The sequence below is a fragment of the Scleropages formosus genome, chromosome 24 (assembly GCF_900964775.1).
Source record: "Scleropages formosus chromosome 24, fSclFor1.1, whole genome shotgun sequence".
Taxonomy (NCBI): Eukaryota; Metazoa; Chordata; class Actinopteri; order Osteoglossiformes; family Osteoglossidae; genus Scleropages; species Scleropages formosus.
In genome coordinates, this window is record NC_041829.1 from 20,046,795 (window position 1) to 20,068,659 (window position 21,865).

Genomic DNA, 21,865 nt, shown 5'->3' on the forward strand with positions numbered 1-21,865 from the left:
GGAGGACATGGATTTGAAAGCCCTCGGGTTTGATGTTGCTGAGGGTGTGAACGATCCCTATTTGCCGGGCGATTGTGGGATATTTGTCACTAAGGTGGACAAAGGAAGTATTGCAGATGGAAGGTTGAGGTAAGGGTGAAATAACACCCTCAGCTCTGTCCCATGTCCCCAGCTGCCCTCGCTGGCGGACCCCTTAACGGCCGTTTCGTTTTGTTCCAATCCTGCAGAGTGAACGACTGGTTGTTGAAGATAAATGACGTGGACCTCACTAACAAAGACAGGAAGCAGGTCATCAAAGCTGTGCTTAATGGAGGAGGAGTGATCAATATGGTGGTTCGCAGAAGGAAGTCTTTAGGCGGAAGAATAATAACTCCTATACACTTAAATATTGCAGGACACAAAGGTAAGAAGTCTGTTTAAAAATTGAAAAAGACAAACTCACACAAAGCCTTTTCAGTAGGTACCGGGGTTCCTGGCACGGTGCCCGCTGTTATTGTTTGACATTATTGTGTAGCTCAAGGGTTCACCGTAATCCTGTTCTTTGCCTGCTCGATTCTTTAATTCCTCTTGAGCTGTTAATGAAGTTGTGAAAGGAGCCGGTCATGGAATAAATCGCATAGCTGACCAAAGTCACAAACTTCAAAGCTAAATACATCAAACTGTTGAAGTGGTATTTATGGTGGCGGCACCAATAAACTGACTTCTCGACTTATGAATACAGCTGGAGCGTGAAGTGTGTTTGTAACTCATGGTGTTCACAACTCCAAAGTGGATTTACAGTCTGCTTAGACTCCTTTAGTTACAATCAATAACTTAATACAGAGGTTCCTTGATGTACATAATGGTTACATAACCGTTGACTATTCTCCTATGATTGTCTTAAACTATTTTTATTTAATAGATTATGTATCTTAAGTTTCAAGCTACATTGAAATTAACTCGAGTGTTAAAAGAAATCTCTCCATAGATGCTTGTTCAACCCCTATTGCTGATTGATTAATCCCCTAAATAGGTACCTGTTGGCTTATTGATCAGACACAAACAACCATGGGCTGTAGACACTGAAAGTGAGTTGAATTACTCTGGTCCCTCTCCGAGGAATTTAGCGTGTTTTACTGAGATGTTTGGGCTGGTCATTTTTGCCCTGCAATAGACAATTTTAGAAAATAATAGTGAGGAAAATTTGAAATTAAGATGAGGAGCAAGTAGTAGTAATGTTTTTTTGATATTTTAAGCTTCAAGCAAAAAGCTCCCTTACAGCAAAGTATTGAGTAGTGTAAATTTTTGCTGTCATGGTTGTAATAATGATCAGTCACTGTGTTTTGTATTTTGGTAGAGAGGAAAAAAGTTTCATGATTACAGGTTTTCCACAGCTAATACAATTTTTACAGAAAATGCTGAGTTGATGCTTACTGTCCTAATGCGAGTTGTGCTGTTTCTTCAATGTTCTGTTCAGTAGAGGCCCATTTAGTCATCATGAACCAGGACTAGTGCAGACAGGTAGTCCTGGCTCTGAAACACTCTTTGACATTCTTATCCAATTCATATTAGCTCTTCTAGTATAGTACTCAAAGGTGCAACAGAATGGTTCCTCCAGAGATCCAGCTATCTTCAGGCTATAACTGTGCTGTCCTTCATCTCTGTGCTCCTACCACGTGTGGTTAAGGGCTCTACATGAAGGGGTCTTTTGGGCGCACGTGTAGAGTGGCGGCACTCGCTACGTTTGAGGAAGAGGGCAGCAGGGGCTCAGCTTCCAGAATTTGGAATTGTAATCAGTTTGCTTCTACCCAAATGCTGTGGCACGTTATTCCCTGTTGCATGTCGATTGCGTCAAGATTCCTCTGTGGTGTATTTCTCCTGCGGGCAAGCTGACACCCCCCTAACCTCCCCCCCCTGCAGACTGTGGCATCAGCCTGGAGAGCGGCGTGTTTGTGGCGGCTGTGGTGCCAGGCAGTCCGGCTGCCCGGGAGGGGAGCCTCGCGCTCGGAGACCGACTCATCGCCGTGAGTGCCGCTGAGCCGCAGGGTCGCCATTCCGCCATCGAACTTCGTTTGCAGAGCCCTGCCCTGGACTCACGTGGCACTTTATCTTTTGTTTGTCTCTGGTTTAACGCCAGGTCGAGAGACTCCCTGGATTTTAGATTATTCATTCGGTTCTACCAGATTATCAGTTGGATAAGGGCACGACCTGTGCTTGCTGCAGGCATAGCGTTTGATTCAAAACCATCTATTTTTGGCGCCTTAATCCGTAGTTGTAATATGACTATAGGATTCATTCCAATTGTTTCCCGACTGTGCCCAGTGTTGTGCGTCGTAGTGTCTGTGCTCTGCTTTGCCTCTGTCGCATGTGTTTCATAATTCATATCCAGCATATTCCTCCAGTAACGCTGGAGCGGCTGTAAGTCCGTTGTGCTTTGATCGTTTGGAGTGCTGACCTCATTTCCTTCCTCAGATAAACGGAATTGCACTAGATAATAAATCACTGACTGAATGCGAGGCTCTGCTGCGGAACTGCAGGGAATCGCTGAGTCTCTCTTTGATGAAGGTGAATTTCCCTTCTCTGCTTTAGCTTCTCGCACATAGTACTGTGATTCAATAAAAATGATGTGAAATAAGTGGTGGTGGTGTTGTTAAGCATTCATTAAATACAGGAGGAAAATAATTTTTGGTATCCTTAGAATGTAGAAGTTTTGAAAACAAGTAATTTTCTTGAATTGTGAAGGGTTGGTGCAGTGTAGAACCAAAGTATGAATCATCCCTCAGGTCCAGGTCACTCACGTTCTCTGCTTCCTCTAGTTCTTCCCACAGAGCTACTCGGGCCAGAATATATTTGAAAACCTAAGAGACTCGGAAAAGGCCTCGAACGGCAGGCTGCACTCATCCGAGGTGCACGTGCGCAACTGTAGGAACTTGAAACACAACAGCTCGACCCAAACGGACATCTTTAACCCCAGCGGCACGGGAGAGGGCAAGGAGGAGCGGGGCGACCCCGAGGAGGCGCCGTTCTGCCACCTCAAGCCCCTCTCTACGGGCTCGCTGCACACGCACACGCAGGGCCCGTTCAGTGCCGACGCTTTCCAGGAGCGCTGCTACGGCTCTGACAAGAGGCAGTTCACCTTTGACCCTGCCGTGGACAGCTGCGTCCTGGTGGAGGCGGGGCCCGAGAAGAGTCCCGCCCAGAAGCGCAGTGGTGGCACCTGGCCCAAGATGGTGGTGGGAGTCACTGCGTCGGAGAGCGCGCAGCTCTCCATATTTAAGATGCCCAAGCAGAGGAAATCCATCTTTGAGGCAGAAGCCTTCAAGCGCCCCGACGCGGCCTCCAAGTTGGACTACCTGCCGCCAGGGCAGTTGGCGGGACACTCCCCACCGGCTCCAGCTACACCACCCACCCCACCGGCACGCAGCGACTCCTTCAAATTCAAGCACAAGCAGCAGACGAGCTCAGCTTCAGACTCCACCATTACCAAGGGCTCCCCACCCAGCACCCCGACCCCGGCCCCGGGGAGCTCGCAGGAACCCGGCCTGGATGCCCGCGACCGGAACGGTAACCACTACTTCACCGAGGGCTTGGAGAGCAAGGCGCTGCCCTCCAGGAAATCCTGCGACGAGGATGTGGGCCGTCAGCGGGTGGAGGAGCCTGAGGTGAAGAGGCCGAGGCCGAAGTCGGCTCCCGCACTGAGGCGAAAGATGACGCCGCTGCAGATCCCCCTGCCAACACTACAGGTAATGTGCTCCTGAGGCCCGGTGACAGTCTGAGAGCTGCGTGTGCAGTTTGCATATATTCCCCATGCCTACATGAGTTTCTTACAGGTGCTCTGGTTTCCTCCTACAATTCAAAGGTATGTTTTTCAGGTGAATTTGTGATACTTAGTTCGCCCGTAGTGTGTGAAAGTGAACGAGTGTGTTTGAGATTGCCCATCGATGGATTGGTATTCCGTCCAGGCTTTAGCCTGTCCCCTGCCCTGTGTTTCTAGGATAGGACCACCATGACAGTGCATTGGACAGGGGTTTATTAATAATGGATGAATAAATCACTAATGAGAGGACCACTGCCCCAGTGTAGGAAAACTTACCGAATTCCGACATTCTACATTTCACAGTGTTGTTTGTACAGAGGCAATCGGAAGAGTGACACTGATTCGTATGCTTTTCCCCTTCTTTGAGTTCCTCATTTTCACACTGATGGATCTCCTGTCATGGTATAGTTCTCTGTGTCTCTGTTTTCAGGTGCAGAGTTTCTCCAACGACGAGCAGTCCCCAGAAGCCGGCGACGTGGGCCGTTACTCCCCAAAGCGCTCTTATCGCCACAGCGTGGGGTTTGTTCCACCGGGATACAACGGAACCATGGCACCGCGTACGTTACGCCTCACGCGGGTCGTTGCCTCATCCTTGTCAAGGGCACCCAGCACAATTTCTTGCTGCCCTCATTCCCAGTCAACTGTGTTCTGTTCCTGTTGTGTCACGGAGGGTGTAGTAGCACAGGAATGGTAGGCAGGTACCTCTGCTGCTCTTTCTTTTGAGAGTGGGAGAAAAGTGGCAAGGCTCATACATGTGGAACACACAATATTGATAATAGGATTGATTCAATGTAATTACCTTTCTGCAGCAGAATTCCTCTACCTTATTTCATATATGGGGAAGAACCATCTTCTGCTTTGATTAAAAAGATGAATGGTTTTAATTAAAAAAAAAAAAAAAAAAGAGGGATGCATGTTCCAAAGTGGTCGAAATGGATTTGAAAGTTATAAGCAATATTGTGCATAAGATGTTACGTTTGATGCTTATGAATCTTCGTTTATGTTGTGTTCTCTCTGAGCGTCCCTGTAGTTTTTGCTCCCTTGTTGTTGTTCCTAGCTTTATTTGTAGGTATGTTAACATGGTAGCATAGTAGTTAGAGCCATCGCCTTCCACTCAAAGGACCCGGGTTCGAATCCAAGATCCTGATGTAGTACCCTTGACCAAGGTACTTACCCTGAATTGCTCCAGCAAAAATTACCTTGATGCATAAATGGGTGAATAATTTTTGAGTAGGTTAGTGCTCACACTCAGCATTGCAAGTTGCACTGGAAAAAAAGGTCAGTTAAGTAACACTTATTAATGACTTGATGTGCAAAAAGCTGATCACTGGACAATATATTTCAGCTATTACATGCCAAATGGCTTAATACTAAAGGAAATGTTTATTGGTCTGGCGAGACTGACTGCTCCCGCCCCTCCACGGTCAGGTTCTCGCTGTCTGTGATGAGTCTCTTTCCCCTTGTGATTTTATTTTGTCACAGACTCTGCACACAGAGGTCTGGCCCCGTGCCCGGCAGTAACGGCTGTGATGAGAAATCCAATTTACACAGCCTGGAGTCACCGAGTTCATACTAATAACTGCCCTTCAGTACCCAGCCAGATCTGCCATCCACAATCACACCCCAGGTACCCCAGTGGAGCTCACGCTCCGGCTCTAAATGTCACTGCGAGCGTGACAAACATGCACCGCCTTTCACTGGAGTTTCACTGCTGGCAGCACATTTCGTTCTCCTCCTCTTGTTGTGAAAGTCTTTTTTTTCTTCCCCTTGTAGCATAATTTATGGGTTCCTCTGTTGTCCCCTTTGAGAGAGTTCTTTTAGTCTTTTTAGAGTTCGAAATAAGGGTTCCTAGAAGTCTTGAGCTGTTATAATGCATGTAAACTTGTTGGTGATAAACACCCTAAGGTGTCCATGCTCACCTTTTTGTGAAGATGAGAAATTGCTGTTTCTATCACTGGGTGAACTGGGGGTTGGCTGTGGCTGTGGGGGGAGGGGGGTGAGGGAAAACTGGAATGGAGTTTTTAAAAATAAATGATTTTGACAGCACATGGTTGCGGCAACGTACGAGCGGAGACGGTACACCAAGGGATCGCAGATGTGGGGTGGAGATTTCATTCTGATGTGCCGTTTTTCCCTCCTGTGTGACCTTAGCCCTCAACACCAGGGGCGACTGAGTCTGGACCTCAGCCACAAGCGCTCTGGCGACTTCTCGGAGCCGTCCCGCAGCCGTGCGCCCCATGGGACCAATTCCCTGCCTTCCAGCGCGCGACTCGGTCAGTGTGTGCGCCAGCTCCTGCGGAATGACCCCTGTGTCCCTTCACACAATAAGTGCTTGTTACGTTGTTGTGTTGTCTGGTGACGTTTGTCGTGCGCTTCTTTGCATTCAGCTGGAGTTCCAGCAAAAGCTTTACTAAAGGGTTCTCATATTTGCACTGGTTTATAGCCTCACTTTTGGCTTTCCCTGTTCCTTGGCAGGTTCCTCAAGTAACCTGCAGCTCCGCACAGAGCGGATTAAAATCCCCTCCACACCGCGGTATCCTCGGTCCATGTTGGGCTCTGATAGAGGTAAGCGCTCCATTGCCAAGCTCAGCTTATTATCCAACGATAATGAAAGTAATACGTTTTTGTCATGTGGTGCTTTTAAATGAAAACGAGTAACTTGGTAAGGTCATGCACATCAAGCTTCATGTTCACGAGAACCTGTTGTGATGCTGTACTTTCCACATCAACAATGTACGCTTACATGCTCAGAACTGAGCTTTCAGTCACCAGTGGTGTAGAAGTACAGTCTTCTGTATAATGTGATATCACAAGCAGTCACACTTATGAGCATCTGTAATTTGCACCCCCCAAAATTTGCATTGATTTTGCAAGAAGTAATTGATACACTGGAGACATACTTGATGTGGCTTCTCCAGCACATTTCGGTTCTTAGTCTGCTGACAAGCATTTTTCAGAAATACCGTGACTTTATCACAGCAAAAACGATGACGTATCGTAACCAGTCCTAAAGCAAGTACATTTGAGTTTTACAAACCTGTCTGCTTGAAGTGAGAAAACGGTATAAATGGCTTTGTATGACTTGATACTGTTCATGTATCAGTAATGATTTAGAAATAGTTCAGCATTGCCAGAGATTGAATTACAAAAGTTGCTCTGGTCTGAAATTCTGTACTGTATTCTGGTTTTGAATTAGATTTTCTCTGTTTAAAAGATAGGGGAAAAATTTTTGCATATTTGGTGGGGGAGAAAAATGGGCAAATCTTTCTGTGTTTCAGGAGACAATTATTTAAATTGGTGTTAATTAAGGGTTTGTTTTTACAAGATTCCCCTTATATGCAAATTCCCAGGAAAACATTATGCTCATTAGGTAAGGAAACCCTGGGGCATCAACAGTTTAGCAAGCAAGAGTGAGAAGTGCGTTGAATAAACCTTACTGACCTCTAAATCTTGGAAAGAGTTCGTTCTCCTCGTGGGTGGGGGGGAAAAAAAAAATTTACACTATCTTGGTGCAAATTCATCGACTGTGCTTTTCACCCGTTTGCAGTGTCTTGTAGCATTGAGTATTTTGGTATTTATTGTAGTGCCTGATGCTGATGGATGAACATTAAATGATGTTTCAAGACTGATGCTTCCCTCTTACTCAGCAGGCTTTCTGTCCCACTCAGAGTGCAGCAGTCCCAGCCTGATCACCCCTCCGCAGTCTCCGCTGAACCTGGAGACCACCTCGTTCACCAGCAGCCAGTCGCAGAGCTCCATTTCCACGCTGCCACGGATATCCGTGAGCCCTGTTCCCATCGGGGAGCGCAGGAAGGATCGGTACGTGGCACGCGCGCCTATAGATTGCATCCGACTTCTCCTTTTATGTTTATACCTCAGGAGCTCATACTGCTGTTGAGCACTGATTTGATAGATACTTCAGCATGTGTGCATTTCAAACTTGAACGGTGTTTTAAGTTAAAAGAGGAAGAAATTGTCGTCTTTTAATTTAGGATAATCTGGGGGCCATTGGGTCAATTTCCTTTGTCACCTCTTTCTTATTGTTCTGTTACTGTTCTGACTGATTTCTCTCTCGTCTCCGTCATGCTTCCTGCACAGCAGTTTTCTTTCCAGTTCTGTAGCCACACTTGTCCCTGGATAACACTGTGACTCTGTGTGACGTGTGTCCTTTCGCCATCTTTTCCCTTCATCTTAACTCTTCTGAATCTTCCAGATATCTGTTCCGTAACAGATCCTTTCTGAGAATCCCTGTGGCTCCTAGGCCAAGGTTCTCATCGCTCAGGAGCCTCAGGTGTGTGTGCTGTCAGATGTGGAAAAGGGTGGGTGGTGGTGGTGGGTGGGTGGTATCCCAAAGGGGACCGCAAGCAAGAAGATTGAGAGATGAGGTCATGTGATGGACTGCAGGGAAAAGGAATGTCTGACGCGGGGAGCGAGCAAGAAGATGGACGAGTGGGTCCAGTGACCCGCTGCAAGAAATCTGGCTTCTGGATGAGTGTGAAATGCATGTATTGTAATGTATGAATGTATGTGTCACGTGGTGAAGGTGCATTAAGTAAGACAGTGGCACGTGTCCCTCTGAAGAGCATTTTACTCATACGGAACACAGATTTAACTGAAAGTGCCTTTGCTCTAAAGCCATTTCGGAATATAATTTAATAGGGTAATACAGCTGCTTTAGGTTAAGTGCTGATGTGTGTCCATAGTGTACATTCTATTTAATTTAGAGATGGCACAACCTCTTCTCCTGAGTGACTGCATGACCTTGCATGGTGTAGTGCAGAAAACTCCAGCCCTGCGGAGCTTTAAGTAGCCAAGACTATAGTGCACGAAGTACATTTATGGAGGAAGTGTCATAAATCTATGAGGAGTCAGCAGATGTCTGTCTTTTAGTCTTGAGTGTTGCCACCACGGTAGCCATTCACTGTTTGTGTTTTTTTTGTTCTCCCCCCCCCCCCCCATGTTCGCTCATGCATGAAGACTCTCTCCCTAATGTGCACTTTTGTGTGTCAGAACAAAGGCTCATGTGGCCAACCCACAACGTTGTGTGTGGACTCGTCTTTCCGTAGGCCTTACCTGGAAGAGCCGCGCAGCGTCATTGTGCACAAAGGGGCGGAGCCTCTCGGCATCTCCATCGTCAGCGGTGAGAATGGCGGCATCTTCGTGTCCAAGGTGACAGGAGGCAGCATTGCCCACCAAGCCGGGCTGGAGTACGGTGATCAGCTGCTCGAGGTACCTGCTAGTCACTTTTTGGTGACGTCAGTGTCCTGTGCAGTGAGTGTCGCATCCCTTTCACGATGCACCCAGCCAGACTTGGCTCTTGTCAGTTTTCACTTGATTTGGAGGTTGGCCCATTGTGACCCCACATTCAGCCCTGTAAGGCAAAGCCGCTTCAGCTAGGTGAATGTCTACTGATAAAAACGGTCCTGCATACTTCTCTCGCACTCGTCTTCCTCTTGCAGTACAATGGTATCAACCTGCGGAACGCCACCGAGCAGCAGGCCCGCCTCATCATTGGGCAGCAGTGCGATACCATCACCATCCTGGCGCAGTACAACCCTCATATGTACCAGCTTGGCAACCACTCGCGCTCCAGGTGACTCAAACTGCCCTGCCTCTATTGGCCAGATCATCGCCAGGGTACACAGGCTTTCCTTTCACCCTTCTAGAAAGATGTTTGTTGATGTTCCTGTGTCTGCTTTGCCTCATCAGCTCTCGGATGGAGCCCATCAGCACCCAGTCGACTCCCCAGGGCAGTGGAGCCACAACCCCTGACAATCACTCCACCATCGACACGCTGAGTGAACAGGATGAGGGTACCATGACTCCCCCGTCCAAGCAGACCACACCCACGACTAGCCCTCACAGCTCCATCAGGTAGCGTGGTGCTCAGAGAAGCACAGTGCACATGAGCAGTTTTACTGTCCCAAGAGTCTGGGTGTTACCATTTACATTTATTCATTTAGCAGACACTTCTGTCCAAAGTGATGTACATCCGCGCACCAAGGTTCATCGTTCAAGTAGATGCATAAGAGACAGGATAGACAAATCCCGATACCCACACCACTTTTTTTTAAATGAAATATTATAAGATGCACAAAAGAGCAATACAATACCAGAGTAATGGCTGAGTACAGGTTGTATCTGGGGATGCTTCTGGAGTTACGATGCCTGAACAGTTACACCGTAGATGAGCTGGAGAGATCTTGGGCGAAGTGGATCTGGGAAAGGTGGGTTTTCAGACCCTTCTTGAAAACAGAGGTTCCGCAGTTCTGAGTGACAGGGGAAGGTCATCCCACCGCAGCGGACCCAGAATCGAGAACCTCCGAGCTTTGCCTTTCGTGCGCGGGACCACCAAGCGAGCAGAAGTAGATGAGCGAAGGGGCCTGGCTGGGGTGTACCAGTTGATCAAGTCCTGTAAATAGCTGGGAGCAGTTCTACTGATGCAATTGTACACAGTAACCAGGGTTTTGAATTTGATTTGGGCAGCTATAGGAAGCCAGTGCAGAGAGATGAGTAGAGGAGATACATGGGAGCGCTTTGGCAAATCAAACACAACTCGTGCAGCAGCATTCTGTAGAAGCTGCAGAGGTTTGATGGCATTAGCAGGAAGGCCACACAGAAAAGAGTTGCAGTAGTCCAGACGGGAAGTCACCATGGCCTGGACAAGTAGTTGGGTGGACTCAGTAGTGAGGTAGGGACGGATCCTCCAAATATTATGCAGGATGTATCTGCAGGACTGGGTTGTGGCTTTGATATGTGGAGAGAATGACAGACTCACATCAATCATTACTCCCCAGACTCTTAGCAAAGGAGCTCGGCGAAATGAGTGAGTTGTCCAGTTTTGATCGAGAGGTTGTGACAGGAGGACAGGCCAGCTGGGAGGTAAAGAATCTGTTTTGGAGAGGTTGAGTTGGAGGTGGTGATCATACATCCATGAAGAGATGTCCAACAGGCAGGCAGCAATGCGTGCGGAGATGTCTGACGCACCAGGTGGAAAGGAGAGGAAAAGCTGGATATCGTCAGCATAGCAGTGGTATTTGAATCCATGGTAGGCTATGACTGGACCGAGGGAGGAGGTGTAGATGGAGAAAAGAGGAGGACCCAGTACGAGCCCTGCGGAACACCAGTTGAGAGAGGCAGAGGAGGAGAACGAGAGCTCCACCAGACCACTTGATAGGATCTGTCAGAGAGGTAGGACTCAAACCGTCTTAGTGCCGCACCTTTGATCCCAAGCTGGTTAAGAGAGGAGAGTAGAGTCCGGTGATTTACAGTGTCGAATGCTGCAGACAGATTGAGGAGGGTAAGGACCGAGGAGAGGGAGGTGGCTCTAGCCAGCTGGAGAGCATCAGACACTACCAGAAGCATCGTCTCCATGGAGTGGCTAACTTTGAAACCAGACTGATAACCATCGAGGAGATGGTTCCGGGTGAGGAAATCAGTTGATCACAGGCTGCCTGCTCAAGGGTTTTGGACAGGAAGGAGAGGGGAGAGACCGGTCTGTAATTTTCAACCAGATTGGGGTCCTGGGAGGATTTTTTTTTTTGTTTTTTACAGGTGAAATTAGAGCGGTTTTGAAGGCAGCTGGGAAACAGCCAGAGGAGAGTGAGGAGTTGATGATAGAAGAGATGGAGGAGAGTTGCGGGGAAATATTCTGAAGGAGTGATGATGGGATCGGATTAAGCGAGCAGGTGGTGGCTCCGCGCGATATCAGGAGATATTACCATGATGATGTATCTCGGTCAAGGACCTTGAGATTGCTTCAGCTCTGGGAATAAAGAAAATGTTAACCTGAATTAGGCTGCAGCATGGCAGCAGGTGGTGTAGTGGTTCAAGCCGATGCCTTGCGCTCAGTGGATCCATATTCAAACTCGACCTCATGCTGTAGAACCTTTGAGCAAGCCTGAGTTGCTCCAGTACCCGTTACCTAGCTGTATAAATGAGTTGGTAATTTTGGGTAAATACTCTTAAGTAGCTTAGCACTTTGGAAAGAAGCATTAGCTGAATAAATGTGAACCTGAACTGACTAATCGGGCACTGAAAGTTACAATGACATCCTGTATCACTATGGTTTGTTTTCTGAAAACTTTTTTGCAGGGCTTGCGCTGTATAATGTGTGCTCGTCTTTAGTAAAATTTAATGGATTCACGCTCTCTGTCCTGTCCCTCCCTCCCTCCCCCTGGCAGAGTGCATCCTGATACCTGCAGAAAGGTCCCTGACCCGAGAACAATCACCCTGAGGAGGACGCAGGGGGAGCTGGGTATCCAGATCTGCGGTGGGAACCTGCTTGGCATCTTCGTGGAGAAGCTGGAGGACGATAGCATCGCCAGGGGCCCTGACGGCCTCATGCCTGGAGATATGATTCTGGAGGTGAGGTCAGGAGTGGAGGTCCTTTGGGAAGCTTTGGTGTTCGTTCATTACCGGTTGCAGTGACTCCTCTTAAAATGCTTCTTGCAGCCGTGACATCACATCCTTTCTGTGCGTTGCTTCTCTGGGCAAAGGCCCATGTAAATCAGAGAAGAACTAATGTTGTTGTACTGGAGTTGTACTTCACCTTTTAATAAAATTGTTGTGTTAAGTTTAATAGCCTGGGTTTATATGGCACAACTGTATGTGTTCATTTTGAGTCGTCTTCAAATGCTTCTCTCTTGCAAACAGTACAATTCGGTACAGTTTAAAAACAAGACTGCTGAAGAAGCCTACCTGGAGATGCTGAAGCCGACGGAAACGGTCACACTCAAAGTGCAGTACCGCATCAATGAGTTCACGATGCTCAAAGACACTCCTGGGGATGCGTTCTATATAAGGTATCTAACGTTATGGGTGGTGCACCCTTCATCACCATCAGTGAATAGTGCAAGTACACCAGGGTACACTTGGGCAGCCTGTATGGGATGAACTGGACAAAAGAGAGAAAGCAAAGTCATGCTGACCCCTGAGTGTCCTTCACCTCTGGGAGCTGGTACAGTAGAGCAAAAAAGTATCTCCCAGCAGATGCACTCAAACTTTTGACTGCTACTGTAGGTTTGAAGGGTCGTGCTATATGCTGTTCTCTAAATGTAATGTACCGGTGTATGGTTTTGTGAGAGGTGTGTGTGTGTGTGTGTGTGTGTGTGTGTGTGTCCCTGCTGGGTGTGTATGCACGGATGTTAGCAATATTTTCCTGCTGTAGTTGTGTGGTTCTGTTGCTGCAGTTTGTTTTATATAAAAGCTGCTCAAACATTTCAAGATGGGTTTTTAGCAGGTCACACAGTTGTATTTGATTATTAATTTCCATCAGAGGAGCTGCAGTCATCCTCTGCGATGTGACCTATGGCAGCAATGGTGGGGGGGGCGACGCTGTTTGTGAACGTGTGTATGTGTGTCACACTGACAGCCGAATGACACTGGAAATTCACCGCACTGTACTGTACTTTACCCATTGCCCCCTTCTTTACAGAGCTCTTTATGACAGAGTAGCAGAGATGGAGCTCGACCTGAGCTTTAAGAAAGATGACATTCTGTTTGTGGAAGACACTCTACCAAAAGGCAATTTTGGCTACTGGGTGGCCTGGCAGCTGGACGAGAATGCTCAAAGGCTGGAAAGGGGACAGGTTCCCAGTAAATACATGTAAGTAATGTTTAGAGAACTTAGTAATGAGTTTTAATTTGTGAGCATTCTTGTGTTTGCTGTAAATGTAGGTATTACACCGTATGAACGCAATGTATTTTCTGTGTTTCTGTCTACAGTTTCTGTGTGTGTGCGTGCTTAGAGTAATTTCTGTCTCTGCGGTGTGAAGGCGCACTGCCTGTTTAAGGGCCATTGCATGGTGGTTTCTCAATTTTTGCTGCCCCAAAAGGATGGATCAGGAGTTTTACCGGAGGTACAGCATGTCAGAGATGAAAGATGAAAATGGCTCTAGTAAGACGCTGTCGGCCGCCGCCCGAAGGTCCTTTTTCCGGAGAAAAAACAAACACAAACGAAGTGGGTCAAAGGACGGCAAGGATTTATTGGCGCTGGATGCCATCAGCACCGATTCAATCCCATTCATGGAAGGTGAGAATTTCTCAATTAAAGGCTTTTATAATGAGTCGTGGTGCCTTAAATTCCCCCAGCAGTTTGTGCTTCCACATTCAAACTGTAACTGAGTGTTGACTCGCATAGTACTGACAATACCGTGGGGTTTTTGCTGGTATGTGGACGCTCTCATCGTTGTAGATTTTGTGTGCGTGTGTGCGTGCGCGCGCGCAGTGAGCTCTCCATCAAGGCTCTGCTCTGTATTGACAGACTGTGTGAGCCTGGCATACCAGCGTGTCCAGAAGGTGGAGAGCGCGTCTCCCAGGCCTGTCCTCATCCTCGGGCCTCTCGTGGATGCCGTCAAGGACATGTTGGTCAAGGAGTCTCCAGGGAAATTTTGCAGATGTGTACTCGGTCAGCCTTTTTCTCCCTTCTCATATTAGCATAAATACATAATTCAGCAGATTTTAAAGGCCCATTAGTATATGGCTTTTGCAGCTTTCCGTGTGCAGCTTGTAGTTTCAGGCTGAAACGGCCACGTGATATAAGCATGAAGAATGTTTATTATAACAATGTCATAGACTTTCGTTCTATTAAGTGGTGTCAAAAGTTGTGGTGTGCAAGTCAGTGCACACATGTATACACAGCAAAACGTAGTATAATCTCAGTCTGACTACACTGGGCAACATCTGTATGGACCAAAGTGGGGGGGGGGGGGGGAGAATGGAAACAAAGATGTGCGCAAAGGTCCTCCGTCTCTGGGAGCTGCTGCACAAAGGATGGGAGGACTTGGCAGATGAACTCCTGATGCAATTTATTAACTGAATGTATCAAACAAAACGTAGTTTCCATCAAGTGGCGTACTCAAACTTTTGACTGGCAATGTATTTGTGAAACTCCTGTTAGAGACACGATGCACACAGCTGGTACCCGGAGAAGGGGCTCCGAGCGCCGTGTAAAAGTGGTGCTTTTTTTCCCCTCTGTCCTTGGTGTCGCTTGCAGAGGTGATGAAGGCGTCCCAGCAGGCAATAGAACGGGGGGTGAAGGATTGTCTGTTCATCGACTACAAGAGGAGGAGCGGTCATTTCGATGTGACCACGGTCGCGTCCATTAAGGAAATTACAGAAAAGGTACCTTCTGGATTGCTAAAACTGCTCATGTCATACTTTGTGTAGTTCAGTATTTGTGCCTGGAAAGGAAACTGCAGTAACATGGTGGAGAAACTAAAACAAGTAGTTTTCTGTTAAATAGACACTTACTGAGCAATTTAACCTTTATTCTTTAAAGATAAGAATGTTCTTCCTGCAGAACATGAGATTTCAGGCTCATTTTGCAATTGAGTGTCAGATGAAGCCTTTTCCTGTTTGCTGTCATTCATTGCTCACACAAACGATGGAATTGTTGTCATTCTTTTCATAGGATTGTCACTGTTTGCTTGACATTGCACCTCACGCCATTGAAAGGCTTCACAGCGTTCACATTTACCCAATCGTCATTTTCATTCGGTACAAAAATGCAAAGCAGATAAAGTAAGTAGACGCGTCTTTCTCCGGAGACACTTATTTTAGTGAAATGTCTTGTGGGTCTTAACTGAGACTTGAGTCTGACCACCTCCTTGTGTGATTGCCCACGCTGCACCATGTAGGGTATTCCTCCTGTTTTACTGTGCTGCGAAGGGTCACACTTGTACACGTGTGCCTGCATGTTCTAGGTTCACTGTTTGTGCTTGAGCTACTTTTAAAGTTGGATGGATCCTGTGAACGTAGTGGTTACGGCTGCAGCCTTGGAGTGTGGGTTCGAAACCCACTCCTGCTGTGGTACCACAATTAGCTTGCTGTATGAATGGGTAAATAGAGTAACTTCAGTATACAAAGTTCACATTGTGCTCTTTGGTGAGAAGCATCAGATTGAAAATACTGATGATAATTTTGCCTGTCTAGGGTTCAGTGTGTGGTTCACAATAGCGCTAAAATGTCCATAGAAATATTGTGAACTTAAGTGCTTAAACCATAAAAGCATCATTACAAGATGGTTTTAAATGTTCTTAATCTAACAAAAATGATGTGGTTTTATTGTATTTTTTTTCTTGTGAATTGTGGAATTTATACTTTGATATACTATGGATTATTTTATACTATGGATTCTCACGGTTGTCGTGTGTTCATCAGCAGCCTCCCAGTGCAGCACTGTGTGCGGGACTGAAGGCTCCTGATATTAACCCTCAGTGCCATACAAAAACACCAGTAAAACATGGTATAAATGAGAAAGGAAAGGAGAATTTGCTGCTTTTCCTTGGACACTTAATGAAATGTCATGTGAAAGGCCTGTCTCTGTGGATGGGTGATGACAGCCAGACCGGTTGAAGACACGTGTGTGGTGGGGGGCGGGGGTGGCTCATGGCCGGTTGGTGGGAGTCTTGACTTTCCGCCAGGCCGTCCCCCATATGGGCATCTCCAGAGGTCTCAGTCACGCTCCTCTAAACTTATGTCCCCTAAGGCAGCTTGATTCAGCCAGTCCCCTTTAGGGTCCTGTGTTTGGTTGTGATCTTCCATTGGACCTTTGGATGCTATTGGGGGGGGTGTGTGTGTGTGTGTGTGTGTGTGTGTGTGTGTGTGTGTGTGTGTGTGTGAGATGCAGTGGTGACAAAAGACATGATGTGAAATGGCTCTTAATGTGTGTAACAGTGACAGAACATGTCCTGCTTTTAAAAGTAGTGCTTTCTTTCCAAAGGGAGCAGAAAGATCCAGTATTTCTTCGGGACAAAGTTTCTCAAAAACATTCCAAGGAGCAGTTTGAGGTTGCGCAGAAGATGGAACAGGAGTACAGCAAGTTCTTCACAGGTTTGAATGGCGTTCCTTTGGAACACGTCCTGCGCTCTCCTGCGTACCGAGTGCCGACGCTGCTCCTCCTCTTTGCAGGTATCGTCCAGGGGGGCAGTCTGTCCTACATCTGCACTCAGATCGTGACCATCGTCGATCAGGAGCAGAGCAAAGTGCTGTGGATCCCCGACGGATCGGCCTAGATGGAGAGCGGAGCCACGGCAGCGTGCGGTGTTGCATCTTTATAGGAAAACACTAAAACCTTAACTACATGAAGGGGTACAATACACTGAACAATACATTTAAATAGCAATTTTCTTCACGTTTGTCAGCATTTTATTACTGCGGTCAATATAACGTGTAACACAGCTTCAAAGTCACACTTGTCTACAGGAGTAAGATTCATATAGCACTGATTTTTTTTTTTTTGTTTTTTTGTTTTTTTTTTGTTTTGTCTTAAGGACATCAGACTATTAGTGATGCTGCGTTTTAACCACACTCGTTTACAAAAGAAGTATTTTTATGTAACGCTTACTTGAATGTGTACTTACCTTAGTTGACAAACCCCCCCCCCCCCCTCCCCGTCAGCCTTCATGGTTGGATGGAGATGATGCTTGCAAGCGAAGACTTTAATGGCCACATGGAAGTGCCTTGCGAAAAAATCCACAGATGGTCTGACAAACAGGGTTATCATGGGGCTACATCACCTTTCCAAGTAACGGAAACACTGTGTCCCCTGTGAAGGAGAGACGCACGCACGCACGCACACACGCATCACAAAACCTTAAATCCATTTTTTTTTCTCTCTTCCTCCTCCCGCTCTCTAAGATCTTAATGTCTAATAAATCACTAGGTAATGAACCTAGTTGAGTAGCAGTGGATAGTTGGCTCTTAGCAGAGATTAGCATGTTTTTATTTTTCCCTGCTTTTGTTTGTCACTTTTAATGTATCTATTTAAAAAAGACGACAGACATCCTGGTGCAATTTTGCATGATTATTTTCCCCCTCCCACCTTGTTTAATCTATACTAGTGTTGTTGACGTTTTTATTATTTAAGTGGGTTTTGTAATTCAAGTACGAGGCACAGTAAGTGTACCGTGTTTCAGTTGGTTGTCAATGCAATGTCCTCCCCCTTCTCTGTACGTCGTGCCAAACTCCTCCTCCTCCTCCCTTTGTTCCGCTTTCGTTTTGCACTTGTAAACCTGTGAACCCCTCACAGCTGCATTTAGATATCAATACTTCTGTATCATGTTCTAGGTACTATAGTTGTACTGTACAAGCAAGTGTAACTTTTAAGTATATCACAACTGTTCCTACCATTTCATTATTTGCTTGGCATGCAGTTGCCTTTTCTTATTTACCTTAATTGAAGAAATTAGATTGCTCCATATTTGAAAAAGGGATGTTTTCTTGCACAGTTATGAAAACTGGTCCTAAAGTTTGACTCTTGGGTTAACAATTAGTCTATAATTAGAAATTTTACAGTCAAACTGTTTTGCTGAATTTTTTTAAATGTTTTAGGGACAACACTTTTTTTTTTTTTTTCTTCTTCTTCTCTAGGCCTGGTTGGAATAACACAAAGGATATACATAAAACAGACAGGTACTGTTGAGATTGGGATTTTCTTTATTGAAGCTATGATTTGTATCAAATGTTAAGAAATTAATATGAGAATAAAAGTCTCTTTTTTTCTCCGTACCACACAATCTGATTTGTTTGGTGATGTTTAAACACACTAAAGTCCAGTTGCACAGTGAAGGGGGGTGGAATATTTGGGGAAAAATTACAAAACGTTATTTTACTTTTTGTTTACAAAATAGGTGAGAAAATATCAGGTGGCTGTGAGCAGTGGGGGCACATTAATACAATATACCTGAAAAAGTAGCATATGCACAAACGGTCATTTCTGAGATGGTGTCAGAGGCCAGAGAAGCTGCTGAGATGTTTAGCAGCACTTTACTGGATCTGTGCAAGTTTTTCACTTCTTTTTCTGGTATAACACAAGGAAACATTCAGACAAGGGCGCTCAACTTAATATTGATCTTTCCTTTTGAGGGAGGAAGACATTCTTGTCACCTAAAAGCCATAAAGGCAAAGGTTCAGAAGTGTTTTCTGCTTTTGTTTACACTCTTGACATCTGTAAGTAGCAGAGACTGTGTGTGTAAGGGGGTTGGGGGTCTTTGTGGGACGGAAGGTCGGGACTCAGTTCCGCACCTCAACCTGCACAGCATCCCGGGAAGATGGTATTGTAGGACAGCTGTCCATGTGCTCGAGACCCTGGTCCACAGTGCTGGGGGGGAGGGGGTGCATCCGACCTCTTCTGGGTCTTTTTGGACTGGACCGCACTGGACAGTGTCTGCAGTACACACTGGAGTGTACTTCCTGTGCGCTGTTGTATGCTCATGCTCACAGTCCCCACAAGCTGCCCCCCTCCCCCGGAGAGCCTAAACCACTGTAGACATTTGTAGGGAAGTTTGAGAAACACTGTGGACACACACCAACAGGCTTTAATGGAGACCAGTACTGTCTTTTTCATTATGCAATGACTGCAGGGTTATGCTTATGTGTAAATGTGTACTGTAATCTACTACCGTTGCTAAAAGTTGTTTCCAGATGTAATGGGAGGTCTTAACGTTACAATCAGTTTAACCAATTAAAAAATAATCCAGTGGAATTGTGTTCAGCTGTTTTGTCCAGAATATGGTTTTCTGTGTGTGTGTGTGTGTGTGTGTGTGTGTGTGTGTGTGTGTGTGAGTGTGAGAGAGAGAGAGAGATGCATATCCACTGGTGATGAGGGTAAAACTTTGTCATGTTACGAATTTCATTCAAAGCGGCGAGGTTAAGAAGCTGTGCTGGATTTGTGGGAATCGGGTTTGTGACGTCAAAGGGCCAAGGGTAAGAAGTACATGTTAGTTCTAATTTTAAAACTTGTGACAATCGGACATTAAATACTGTGAGTCTTACATGTACTGTGAGCTTGATGTCACTCTCTTGCAGCTGCCTGTTAAATGCTGATGGCTGAACTGTTTTCATACAATAAATGTAAGGAAACTAAACGGAGCCGATGCTTCGTATGACTCGCTGGTATCCGGTGTCTTTGCAGGGGGTCTGAAGGCTCGAGTATTTCCCCCACCGCAAAACGCCTCGTACCGCAGCGCTGCGCCGACCTCTTGTGTGTACCGATGCACTGCCTGTCTGACGTGATGGGATTTTTAGCAATTTTTCTATTCACGCGGATAACGGACGTTTTCAGGACAAGCACGCAGATTGGCGCAGCACTGCGGTTGCGCTCGACCTTTGTTCAGGGAACCTGTGTCTCCTGCTGGGCTTCCAGCAACTTGTGACAAACTCTGGACTTGAGGAACATGGGAGTCCATTTAGCAGGACAGGTGGCCTTGTGCCCCCAGCCAGAGGTTAATGTCCCTGGCTTACAGTTTAAAATGGGCACTATTTTTAGCTACACGCTCCCTGTGTCTCCCCCTCGCCTGCTTGGAGCCGTGCGAGGTTCGCCGGTCACTTCGTTCTCCAGGACGGTTTAACAGCTCCATTCCGCTCTTGTTCCTACGAGCCTTTTCCTCAAGGCCCTCTAAACCCCACCCTGCTGATTCCTATGTGGAAAAAGTGACGCTTCGGGGGGAAAAAGTCAGACGTTGTTGCAGTCTCTCCACACAGTATCTGTAGTTTTATTTCTGGCATTTAGAAAAATTTACTATGAATTTCTTGAGGAATGAGAGATGGCATTCGGTCTACATTACGGTCACCAATCTCATCTTTTCACAAGTGCATTGAGGAATGAACTGCCTTCCAAGGGTGCTTTCTAATAAACACACACATACGCAGGTGGTGAGGGCAGTATTTGAGGAATTCCATAATCTTTACCACAGCACCCGTTACTGGTTTTATGGCTTTCACATAAGAGGATCTCAGCTTGGATTTCTGAGCCCAAACTACTTCAGTTTTGGTACTAGTTAGTCCTAGATCATTGGCTGGAAAACGTTGTAATTCGTCACTGATTCACCCACTTTCAAGGTAAAGTTTCAGCCAAACGTATAAATTTAAAAGCTGGGTAATAAATTGGTCTATTACTGCTGGGACGGAAGAGAATGGGTGCGAACGTGGTAGCAAAGTCACAGCAGTCATACCAGAGTAGCGACCGGAAGGGGGCGCTCGCGCCTTTTTTTGGCGCCCAATTTCAAAGGCCGCCTATTCATTATGTTCTAGAAACTGCGCAGCGACGCTCGCGCAGGTCTACCTTCCCGCACCTGCGTCTTATATTGTCACGTACCGAACGGGCACTCGGTGCCACTAACGTAGCCGCGTGGACTTTGTGTGAGAAAAAGGGAGACAAATGAATGTAAATGGGGCTTTAGGGGCACTTTGCGTTTCCTTTCGGGGACCGCACGGAGGAACTGAGGCAGGAGACCTCGGCTTGTCATGGAATTAGTATCGCTGTCTACTAACAGCACATGAATGATTTCTACATTTCGAACGGACGCAACTGTCCCAGCGGTTTGCAGCGAACACCACCACCATGGCATGTCGAATGTAGTATTAGTGGAGGCCAGAGCCCGGCTTTCCCCGCCGCTTCGTGTCACATAAACACTGTAAAACAGGCTGAGGCGAAAATGAGCTCGTGGCGCTCAAGAGCCTGTTGAGCGAATTCCCGACGCAGCGCCACAATGGCCGCTTCCTCCGGCGCGAGGGTGGGCGCGCGCTGACACAGCCCTGTTTCGTCGGAAGAACAAACCCGCCACATCCTCGATCGCGAGCGAAGGAGGAGGAGAGAGAGGTGCCCGGGCCTGGGACGCGTTTACTCGCGCCAAGGAAATAATGGAAAACCGCAACGCATAATAAGTTACAAGAAGAAGCCTGGTGCGGTGGCGCTGCGTGCGTGCGTGTGTGTGTGTGGTGCGGGGTGGGAGCCGTTCTGCGTCAGGTGTGTTTTACAGACTGAGGCTCGTCGTGCAGAAGCACCTGTTCACTGCGAGGCTCGCGGCGTTCGTTCCGCTCCGCCCTCTGCTCTCCGGAACACACATTATTATTGCAAAAAACCCCTGTCGAACACACGTTGAGCTTCAACAGTGCCGACGTGGCAGTTCTACTCATGTTCACATCGGTCATTTAAAAACAAACAAACAAACAAAAGGAGGGGGGCGGCGGCAACCGAGCTGCGACTATGCATGAGTCACGCTCGGATGGCGCACGCGGGATTATTAGAATAAACACGGGAATAACGCGTCCGTCTTTATTATAGAG

At 46.8% G+C, this 21,865-nt stretch overlaps 1 protein-coding gene across 3 annotated transcripts in view; it reads left to right on the forward strand.

The window, feature by feature from the left end:
* dlg5a (discs, large homolog 5a (Drosophila)) overlaps positions 1-18,307 on the forward strand; it is a 50,818-nt gene extending 32,511 nt beyond the window's left edge. The window contains exons 12-33 of one of the 3 annotated variants that reach the window (XM_018760951.2): positions 2-129; positions 228-403; positions 1,900-2,003; positions 2,452-2,544; positions 2,796-3,722; positions 4,227-4,353; positions 5,279-5,423; positions 5,948-6,069; positions 6,272-6,361; positions 7,444-7,615; positions 8,863-9,025; positions 9,256-9,389; positions 9,506-9,670; positions 11,980-12,163; positions 12,452-12,600; positions 13,233-13,403; positions 13,633-13,829; positions 14,061-14,204; positions 14,793-14,920; positions 15,210-15,319; positions 16,521-16,630; positions 16,709-18,307. In XM_018760951.2, the coding sequence (XP_018616467.1) occupies positions 2-129; positions 228-403; positions 1,900-2,003; positions 2,452-2,544; positions 2,796-3,722; positions 4,227-4,353; positions 5,279-5,423; positions 5,948-6,069; positions 6,272-6,361; positions 7,444-7,615; positions 8,863-9,025; positions 9,256-9,389; positions 9,506-9,670; positions 11,980-12,163; positions 12,452-12,600; positions 13,233-13,403; positions 13,633-13,829; positions 14,061-14,204; positions 14,793-14,920; positions 15,210-15,319; positions 16,521-16,630; positions 16,709-16,812 (3,843 nt within the window). In that variant the 3' untranslated portion in view covers positions 16,813-18,307. The remainder of the gene's footprint in view (position 1; positions 130-227; positions 404-1,899; positions 2,004-2,451; positions 2,545-2,795; positions 3,723-4,226; positions 4,354-5,278; positions 5,424-5,947; positions 6,070-6,271; positions 6,362-7,443; positions 7,616-8,862; positions 9,026-9,255; positions 9,390-9,505; positions 9,671-11,979; positions 12,164-12,451; positions 12,601-13,232; positions 13,404-13,632; positions 13,830-14,060; positions 14,205-14,792; positions 14,921-15,209; positions 15,320-16,520; positions 16,631-16,708) is intronic. The other 2 variants (XM_018760952.2, XM_018760953.2) reach the window with 2 other exon arrangements.
* The last annotated feature ends 3,558 nt before the right edge of the window (positions 18,308-21,865 follow it).